General features: G+C 57.0%; 1 protein-coding gene across 1 annotated transcript; it reads right to left on the bottom strand.

Annotated features, from left to right (window-relative positions):
• Positions 1–501: 501 nt before the first annotated feature.
• On the bottom strand, positions 502–10,337 carry DLL4 (delta-like 4 (Drosophila)). The gene is made up of 11 exons (XM_011989301.1): positions 9,936–10,337; positions 9,554–9,823; positions 8,981–9,038; positions 7,897–8,160; positions 7,422–7,482; positions 7,206–7,336; positions 4,887–5,056; positions 4,489–4,708; positions 2,673–3,375; positions 2,067–2,175; positions 502–1,529 (listed from the first exon to the last, which is right to left on the bottom strand). Exons 1-11 carry the CDS (start codon positions 9,999–10,001, stop codon positions 1,524–1,526), a joined length of 2,058 nt encoding a protein of 685 aa, XP_011844691.1. The 5' UTR covers positions 10,002–10,337; the 3' UTR covers positions 502–1,523.
• Positions 10,338–10,457: the final 120 nt, after the last annotated feature.

The following is a 10,457-nucleotide window of genomic DNA, read 5'->3' on the forward strand; positions in this document are numbered from 1 at the left end:
GCCAGGATGGTCTCGATCTCTTGACCTCGTGATCCGCCCGCCTCGGCCTCCCAAAGTGCTGGGATTACAGGCGTGAGCCACCGCGCCCGGCCAAGAGAATCCTTTTGAGTATGAGAAAAACAGGCAGAACTAGGGAGTCCCATAAGCTTTTTCAGGCTTGAAGAGAGGAAGGAAGAAGTGATTCAGGTCAGGAGGAACATGCCTCAAGGAATAGTGAGGGCATAAAGAGGGAAGGGGGTGCTTTGCCAACTCAAAGTCAGCAGGCAGGGAAGGCTGGCTGAGGCTGGGGACTAGATGGGTGAGGCTCGGCTCCTCAAGGAATGGAAGAAGACAAGGGCCTGGGGTATGACATGCCAAATCCAAGTGTCTGCAGAGGTCCCAGGGGTTCTGGCGGGGCACAAGGCAGCAGTAGAGGAAGAGAGTTTAGAGTTTTTTGGGTGAGAGGGCAGGGGTACCATCACAAAGACAGGACCCAATAAGTAATAAACTCCTGTACACATCTGTTTCATATTATAAATACACATTATATACAAAATAATGTTATAAAATGTAGAAAGGTCAGTGCTTCTGATTCTTAAATTATTGAAATACTAGACTCCAAAATAAACTACAAAAAAAAACAAACAAAATAAAAACTCATATTATTGATTTCTGAAGACCAGCTTTGAGGGTGGTCTGGGGCAGTAGTGGACCAGAGCCCAGGCTCGAGGTCATGGAGGTGGGCTTGAGGGAGGAAAGGGCGCAGGCGGTCGCAGCACCTGATTTCCCCCTCAGTGGAGTTTCCAACATACTGCCCTGAGTGCCCCAGTTAGGCCTGGCACCCTTGGCTGGTGGGAGGGGCAGGCCCTCTGCCTGTCCGTTTACAGGAGCCCAGGGCCAGAGGGTGATAGAAGCCGAGTAGACCGACATTCTTGCCCAAAGGACCTAGACCAGAGAGCCAGGCCCGCATGTGGTAGTTGGAGGCATGGGGCAAAAAGTACTCCCCTCCCTCAAGCACTCACCTCACCTGCAGGGCAAACGCCGCCAAGAGAGGCACCCAGTGGTTTTCCAGCCCACAGGAGGCCCTGCCCTCACTGGCCCCCTCTCTCCTTTCTGATTTGGGCCCAACTGTCGCCATGGAGCCTGGGCCAAAGGCACTTTTGGAAACACGGATGCCAGTGGAGGCCACAGCAGCTCCAGGCCCCATGGGGCTACTGCCACTCTCTCTGGAAAACAGGCCGGAGCCCCAGAAGGAGCCCCCCAAAGGCCACTGCTGGCAGGGCAGGTCCCAGTGGCATCTCTCCTCTCCTCTGTTCCCCTGGCTGGTGCAGCTGCCAATCTGATGCCAGACAGACACCCAAAGGTGTGGAAGGGTATTGCATCTCTTGGCAAGTTCACAGTCTGTCCGGTTCCTGCCATTCCCTCCTCCTCCTGAGAGCAGCACGTTGCATATGAAAAACGTCCCATCCAGGATGCAATGTAAACAATGCAGAAGGAAGGTCCAGCCGCGGGGCTGAGCAGGGATATCCAGGTAGGCTCCTGCCTTATACCTGGGAGCAAGCAGAAGGCAGGGAAACAGGTTACCCTGGGCATGCGCACTCCCTCCAGGCCCTCCCTGGGCCTCCCTGGGAGAAGCCGAAGGGGCAGGCAGGGGCCAAGAGCAGGTGGGGCAGTTCTCCCCAGTCTTCAGCCCAACACACACACGGGCTTGGGAGCTTGTGCTCATGAGGTCAATAGAGGAAGCCAGTGGGAAGGGGCAGGAGGGGCACAAGGGATGAGGGGCTCCCTCATCCATCAGAGGCTGGCAAGCAGTGCCATATGGCTGCCCAGCCCAGCACCAATACAGCAGGAAAGGACCAGACCAGGCTTGCCACCATGGTTTCTGTTTCATGCCCTTTGTGGCAATGAGGCCAGTAGGGACCCAAGGCAATGAGACCAGCAGGGACCAAATGGATCAGGGATCCACTGAACTTGGCCTGCCAAGGCAGGGTTCGAACCTACCCTTCAGGAAGGGCCCATGGGTCAAGAGGGACCAGGCCACTTTCCCACCCACAAAAGCCAGGAGGGAAGGCGAGCCCGGCACTCACCTCCGTGGCAATGACACATTCGTTCCTCTCCTCTGATATCAAACACACAGACTGGTACATGGAGTCCCTGGGGGAGCATATCGCTGATATCCGACACTCTGGCTTTTCACTGAGGGAACATAAGACAGGTGTGTGAGGGCAGGACGGGGAGAGGCTCACGGGGAGGGAGGACCCTGAAGAGCCAAAGGGCACCTGCAGGCTGGTTCTTAAGGAAGACACAGGGGCTGGAAGTGCCCAATGCTGGGCTGCTGCGGGGGGGCGGGGGAGGGACACTTAGGAACAGGCCCCTAAGAGAGCCACAGGCCTCCCAACCTCACCCGAAGGGTCTGAGCCCTGCAAAAAGCCAGTGTTGCCACTAGAGGCAAGCCACACTATGGAAAGATGGAAGTCACAAGAGACACCCTAGGGACACTTGACATGTGTGAATGAACAAATGAATGAATGGGAGGGAAGGACAAAGGACCCCTGGCAGAAATCCTACTGGAGGATCTTCCTGTCAGTAGCAAAACCCCAGCTGCTTAACTGCTTCCCGCCTGGCCTAGGAGGAGCCCAGGCAGAACCATGTCAGGCCGGTGGCCAGGCCCTGGGCTTCCGGGCGCCACTCACCTGTGTAACCGCAGTGGCGCCTTCTCCCCTAAGCTCTTGTCACTGTGGGGAAACTTTCCTGGCATGGTCCCCCGCCCCAGGGGTCCTGGGGCCAGATTATAGTCCAATGTGTGATTTTGCTGTTTGCCACAGTTGGACTTGTCCAGACCACAGTCCACTTCCAGCTCCTTCTTCTGGTTTGTGTTTTTAAGCTGGGCGGCAGGAATCAGGTTGTCCTTCTGGAAGTCCGACAAGTTGTTCATGGCCTCCCTGCTGCCGTCGTCTGGCCGTCGAAGCCGCAGCTGCCGCACAGCCACTGCCACCATGCCCAGCAGCACCAGCAGCACCGCCAGCCCCACGCCCAGGGAGACGGCCACCCAGGGGAAGCTGGGCGGCAAGCCCACGGGGAACTCGCAGCGGCTGCCCACAAAGCCATAAGGGCAGTTGCACACGAAGGTGTCTGTGGAGAGGTCAGTGTAGCAGGTGGCCCTGTTGAAGCAGGGACTTGAGGCACAGGCATCGATGGATGTCCGCACCTCACAGCGCCGGCCAGAGAAGCCGGCAGGGCAGGTGCACATAAGCCCACTCTCCAGGTCATGGCAAGTGCCACCATGGGCGCAAGGGTTACGGGCACAGTCACTGACGTGGCGTTCACAGTAGGTCCCCGTGAATCCAGAACGGCAGCGGCACATGCGGCTTGGACCTCGGTTTAAGCACTGTCCCCCTGTGAGGATGCAAGAGACACAAGTCAGTGATAGCCTGGGAGCCCCCTGGGGCATGGGGTGGGAGCCCCATTCCAGGAACATGCTCGGGCCCTTCTACCTCCACGTGCAGAGCCCACTACAAAGAGAACTGCACAGAGTCAGGAGACCTGGAGTTTAGCATGACCCCGATTCTCTAGGCCTCAGTGGGCTCATGTATTAAAATGACTAGCATCTTACAGAGCTTTAATGTAGACTCAGACAGATAGGCTTGGGTTTGGACCTCAGCTGTCTCTCTGGCCTGAGATCTGGTGCTTGCTGCTTAACCGTGTCCCTAAGCCTCAGTTTCCCCATTTGTTAGACTGGAGTAGAATGCTAGCCCCTTCATAGGATAGCTAGGAAGGTGCATGAAGTCAAGAGCCCATGCTTGGTATACAGTTAATGCTCAGATAAGTACAATCGTGATTGTTTTACTTCATCTTCACAACCACATGAAGGACAGAGGACAGGTGTTATAGTTTCCATTCAGTGATGAAGAAACGGCAGTGCCAGAGGCTTCAGTGAGAGAGCAGACTCCCTCTCAGCCTTTCCCACCCCTCTCCAGCTCCTAAGCGCTGCCTGCCTGCCTGCCTGCCTCACAGAGGGTCACCTGGGAGCCAGATAGACAAGGATTACCAACAGGCTTTGTGCCTCGGAAGGTGCGAACATTCAAGATGCCTCATGCTACCTCATGCTCTACCTGGGCACGGGGAAAGATGAGGCCTCCAGGAGCAGGGCTCTGACTGAATCACTGCCTCCTTTGAGGAGAAACACGAAGCCTCCAACATCCCTCTCTCCAGCTCAGGACTTCCTGGGGAGGGTCAGAGGCCACCCCAGCCAGGACAGCGTTCTGACATGGGAATAGGAATGGAAGCTGTGCAGGGTGCACACCACCCCTGCTCCTAAGACCTGCGTGCTACTAACCAGCTCCGCTTCCACAGCCCCTCCCAGCTGATCAAGCAAGCTCTTCGCCCTCCGGAGCAGATGGGGGGCCAGAGTGGCAGACAGTGCCTCGCTCCTCTCCTGACCCTCCCTCACCAGAAGTCTCTCTCAGCCCCAGTACCAGTCCACCAGGTTAGAAGGGCAGCAGGACATACCGTTGGCACACGGGTTGCTGGTGCATCTGTCCACTTTCTTCTCGCAGTTGGAGCCGGTGAAGTTGGGGGGGCATTCACAAGCATAGCTGGCCCCCTGGTTGCGCTCCCGGCAGGAGCCCCCATTGAAGCAGGGGGAGTCAGCACAGCTCAAGGTGCTATGTTCACAATGCAGGCCATAGTAGCCTGGGGGACACAGGCAGTGGTAGCCATCCTCCTGGTCCTGGAGAGACCATAAAGGAGCCAAAGTCAGACCCTGGGGGGCAGGGATGCATGACTGAAGGCTGGGCCCCACCTGCCCACAATGCCTGTCCATGGCTGTACATCCACTAGCTGCCTAGGTTAAGGATGCCCAGACACCACCTGACACCTCTGTCTTCCTGAGCTGGTCTGGGCCTCACCTTACAGCTGCCTCCATTGCGACAGGGGTTGCTGTCACACTCGCTGAGCTCCAGCTCACAGTCCACACCAGTGTAGCCTGGGCGACAGGTGCAGGTGTAGCTTCGCTGTCCACTGTTGGAGCACGTTGCCCCATTCTTGCACGGGGAGTGGTGGGTGCAGTAGTTGAGATCTGCAGAAACAGGAACCAAGCAGGTGAGCAGGGCCAGGGAAGGCACTCACCTCTAGGCTCCTTGCAGTCCATGTTTGCCCCCATGTTTGGCTCAAAGATGCCCCAACTCAAAGTCTCCCAGGCCCAAACATCCTTCCTCCACTACCGATAAAATCTTTTCTTTCTTTTTTTTTTTTTGAGACAGAGTTTCGCTCTTTTTGCCCAGGCTGGAGTGCAATGGCTCGATCTCGGCTCACCGCAACCTCCGCCTCCCGGGTTCAAGCGAGTCTCCTGCCTCAGCCTCCCGAGTAGCTGGGATTACACGCATGTGCCACCACCCCAGCTAATTTTGTATTTTTAGTAGAGACGGGGTTTCTCCATGTTGGTCAGGCTGGTCTTGAACTCCCGACCTCAGGTGATCCACCTGCCTCGGCCTCCCAAAGTGCTGGGATTACAAGCGTGAGCCACCGCGCCCGGCCTTTTTTCTTTCTTTCTTTTTTTTTTTTTTTTTTTTTTAACAGAGTCTCGCTCTGTCGCCCAGGCTGGAGTGTAGTGATGTGATATAGGCTCACTACAACCTTTGCCTTCCAGGTTCAAGCGATTCTCATGCCTCAACCTCCCAAGTAACTGGGATTATAGGCATGCGCCACTGTGCCCGATTAATATTTGTATTTTTATGGGGTTTCATCAGAATGGCCAGGCTGGTCTCGAACTCCTGACTTCAAGTGATCCACCCGCCTCGACCTCCCAAAGTGCTAGGATTACAGGCCATTGCGTCCGGCCTAAAATCATGTTTCTTAAAGCACCTTGAATCACATATGACCAGTGCAGTCAACCAAAAGTGAAACAACACAACTGGAACTGGAAGACGTCCGTCCTGCCAGGGAAACTCACAAACTGCCAACCCAAGTAGGAGGAAGATAAGGAAGAAGAGCGGAGGGCAAGGCCACATGTTGGGGAGGAAGTCAGAAAAGGCGTCATGGAGGAGGGGCAGCTGAGATAAGCCTGGAAGTAGGGATAAAATTTCAACAGGTAGAAATGGTAGAGGAGTGATGTGAGCCACCATAGGCAGTGATCGGGCACTTTTTAAATGAAGAGGTGTTACAAGGGCATTTTGAAATATAAGTATTTGTTTTTTTATTTGGGAAGGACAGGGAGGGAGAACCAGACAGAGTAAATATAGGGCCTGCAAGTGCTGTGTTTGCATACAATGAGTATATGACTGTGTCACCTGGGAGCAAATACGGTGGAGAGGGAAGGGAATGAACAGGAACCAGATGCGTGAGTGTTGGGGTGGGGATGGTAGTAGAGGGACAGACACACACACACACACAGAACACAGGGACTGAATCTCAAGACCCTTGTTGACAGTAAGTCAGGGCCTAGGCAATTTATTTCCATCCTGGCAAGCCCTCCGCCCACCCTACCCAGGGCTGCGCTGGTGTCTCTGGGCAGCAGGTGCACCCATTTGATCCTGAAAATGGGAGGCACAGGCTGCAGCTGGCTAGCGGGATGCAAGAAAAAAGGCTTCCTCCTCCCCTAAGGTTGAGACTGAAAGGCCCCTGTAGAGCCAGAGAGTGACTACCCCTAAACACCAGGTAGAGACCGCATGGGTTCAGAGACTGCATGGGTTCAGGCAGGTGGTAACTAGCTAAGAGCAGGGGAGGCCGTTTGTGCCCACACCAAAAAGTCGGTTAGATGCCACTCCGCCCAGAGGCCCAGCTCACCCACAGCCTCAGGTGGCCAGTGGGCACACCCCACCAGACAGCTGTTTAGGGGAGAGCTGCTCAAACAGCCCTGGAAGGTAAGCAAACACTCAGGGGGTTAATAGGTAACTACGGGGTAGAAAGAGGAACTGAAACTGGCATCCTCTCTCTTTGGCCTTGCTAGGATTTCTGAGTGCAACCTCCAGGCTGCCGACTTTGTCATCCTCCTGGGTTCTTCAGTCACCCTGGCTCCACCACCCCCTGCCTCCGCACCTGGGGAAGGACCCACTGCCTCATTCTAGGCAAGTTGTAAAGATCCTTAAAAGACCCTAGATCCTTGGAAGATTATGGGAAAGCCAAGTCTGCAGTCACCAAGTAAGAAGGATCCAGGCAACAAATCGGATTTCCACCCCCCAGCTCCATCTCTCCCACCCACTCTGCATCCTCTCTTCACCCTGACTCACCTTGGTCACAAAACAGGCCTCCCCAGCCCTCATCACAAGTACATTGCCAGGGAGTGCTGCAGGTGCCGTGGCGACAGCCATTGTGGGGGATGCATTCGTTACACAGCCGGCCCTGCCAGCCTGGGCGGCAGCTGGGGAACAAGAGAGAGGCAGAGTGAGGTGAGAGGCCTTGGCCAAGGGAGGGCTCCCACTCACCACTTCCTGTCCCCTACTCACAGGCACTCTGCTGGCTTGCTGCAGTAGCCATTCTGTTCATGACAGCCCGAAAGACAGATAGCTAAGGGAAGAACACAGAGCTGGGTGAGGCTGGGATGCCAAGGACTCTTAAGCTCCATTCTCCCCTGCTGGCCCTGGGGGTCCCCTAACTCTCCTGGGCCCACTTCCTACTCCTGGCCTCCCAGAGGAGTCCTGGGTATCTTAAAGTGAAATGATGGCACAGGGAAGGAGAAGTCAAGTTGAATGGAATGTCATCATGGGCTTCTTGTGGGCTTTGGCATGATGGGAGGAGCACTGGGAAGAGAGAGGAGGTCTGAGGCTAAGCCCACCCTCAGCATCCCTAGGTGTCCCTGAGGCCCAGCTAGTAGGAGGCCCAGACCCGCTCTTCAAGGGAGACAAGCCGTGACCAAGAAGCTTCACTGTGTTTGCTCAGGGGACCCTCCCCTTCCACACAGGTGGGAGCTTGGCTGCTTACGCTGTTGGCAGTACTCCCCAGTCCAACCCGGCAGGCAGGACAAGTTGCCATCTGGCTGGCACACATAGTGGCCGAAGTGGTCATTGCGCTTCTTGCACAGGCGGGAGCAGTTGTCTCCATAGTAGTTGTCACTGCAGATGACCCGGTAAGAGTAGCGCAGCCTTGTGAGGGTGCTGGTTTGCTCATCCAATAACCAGTTCTGACCCACAGCTAGGGAGCCCTGGATGGCGATCTTGCTGATGAGTGCATCTGGTGGCAAGGCCTCTGAGGGGGCAGAGGGTCGGGTCAGGGAAGGGTCGCCAGTCCCCAGGGGTGCCAGTGATGGCTGGCCAATGTCCTTCTTGGCTGTGATGATGGTGATCAGCCAACAAATCAGCCCAGTTATCCAGATGACCCCCACCTGCCAGCAAGAACAGGCCAGAGAGACCCAAAGCCCCGCTCTGTAGCTGCCCTATGTGTGTGCATGTGCAGGGGGCCTGATAGTATTCAAAAAGGGGACAATAGAAGGATGTTAAGATATCCCAGGGTCTTGGAGGCAGATAGGGAGGGGAAAGAGGAAAAGAGGTCAAAATGGACAAAAGAAAAAAAGAGAGAAAAGCTCCCCAGGCTAGGGAGGACCCTGGGAGCAGGGGGTCCTTTGGTGCCCATTCAGGGGTTCTGCCTCCAGAGGTGGGTAATGGTTTTCTTTTTTCCTTTTCAAAGTGAGAATTGTTGTGCTGCTGAAATATCCTTTTCCTCTGTGTCAGAACAACATCCCAAAGCCATTATTCCCTTTCCAAAGGAGCGGAATTCGCGAAAGGTGTAAAATACAGGAAGGGGCCCGTCAGCGGCGCTGGCAGCTTCAGCCTTTCTCACCGCCGTACTCCCCGCGTTCCCACGCCAAAAATAACCCGCAGGAAACGCAATTGTGCTCTGAGTCCAGGCAGCGAGCGGAATCCGAGCGTCCAGCGCGGGGCGCAGCTCCAGGCCCAGCTAAGCGTCCTGCCTCCCACCCCCAAGCCCGCACTTCCCCGGCCTAGAACAGATTAACTCTTTCGGCGCTGCGCCGTGTCGCCCCCGTGTGGTGGCGGAGCGAGCTACTCACCTGGCCGCAGGTCGTCTCCTGGTGCGTGCCAAGCTTCGATGATGAGTGAGAAGGTACCCTGGGAAGGGGGTGGGGGGACGGAGAGATGGCGAGATGAGCAAGCCGGGAGAGGTGGGGGTGCCTTGCGGCAGCCTGTCTAATTAATCTAATTGCAGGATTCAGTTACTGCGCCCGGGTCAACATAACCGGGCTGCGCACAGTGTAGCGCTTGAGCAGGGAAGGCGAGAGGACAACCCCCGGTAGAGAGAGGGTTGAGGGACGGGAGAGTGTGTAAGCGAGAGCCATTGAAGGAGGCGGTGGTAGGGTACCGCACCAGAGTGGTAGGTAATGAAAGTCGTGTCCCAAGAGCTGGGGACGGGAGGACATAAACTGGGAAGAGGCAGACTGGTGACAGCCTTCTCTGGGATCAGGTCCCAAGAGAGAGTCGGGAAGAAAGAGCCAAGAGAGAATGCATCCTGGGCTTTTTGGGGGTGGGGGGGGTGTGTGCAAGGAAATCTGGGGAGGGGGCTTTGGTCCCAGGGCGCCTCCTCTCTCGGCTTCTGCGACCTCCCAATGCGCCCAGGCTGTGCTCACCGGCCAGGTGAAATTGAAGGGCAGTTGGAGAGGGTTGCGTCCCCCGCCGCTACTGTCGTCCCGGACAGCGAAGGAGTTGGTGCCCAATACCGGCGTGGAGACGCTCCCAAAGGTGCAGGGTCCGGGCGAGACGACCGCCTGGAAGTGCTTAAGGCAGACGCGGAAGAAAGTCCGGCAGCCAGGCTCGCAAGGCCGCCCACTGGCCAGTACGCCGCGCTCGTTGACGAACTCCTGCAGCTGCAGCTGGAAGACGCCGGAGCCGGCCGCGCGCTATTGCACAGGGACCGAGGGAAGGAGGGAGGGGACTGGTCAGCTCAGCTGGTGCCCGGGGCTCAGGCCCAGAGCGCGGCAGAGGGGACGGAGAGGGCGCGGGACGTGTTACCTGCTGCCAAAGTGCCACCAGCAGCAGTAGCGCCCAGCCAGAGGCGCTCCAGGACGCTGCCGCCATCCCCTGGGGCGTCGCTCTCTCCACCCGTGGGCCCTGAATCTGGCTCTGTTCGCGACGTCGCTTTCCCGCGCGTCCGCCAGCCGGCGGGGTCCCTGAAAAGAGGCGCTCCTCTCGGTACGCTGCTCCCCCTTGGCCTTCTCGCTAGCTCCGCTGCAGCTGCCGCGGTAGGTAATCCAGGTGACTGCGGCTGGGCGGCGACAGCGCAGAGGACGTGTCTTCCGTCTAATCCTGGGGTTGCAAGCGGGCTAGAGCCGGGGTACGCTGCACCAAGGCGGCTGGGGCTGCGGCTCTTGGCCTCGTGTTCCCGGCCTGCGCGCAGCGCCGCTACTGAAACCTGCGCGCTGGGAGCCTTCCTTATATATATTGGCTCCTCTCCTCGCCGCCTGTCACTCAGACTCATGGTCATTCTCCCCTCCCCTCCCGGCCTCTAGCAGCTACAGGCCCAGCGCCGCCCGG

Source organism: Mandrillus leucophaeus, unplaced genomic scaffold (assembly GCF_000951045.1).
Source record: "Mandrillus leucophaeus isolate KB7577 unplaced genomic scaffold, Mleu.le_1.0 Scaffold35, whole genome shotgun sequence".
NCBI classification, from domain to species: Eukaryota; Metazoa; Chordata; class Mammalia; order Primates; family Cercopithecidae; genus Mandrillus; species Mandrillus leucophaeus.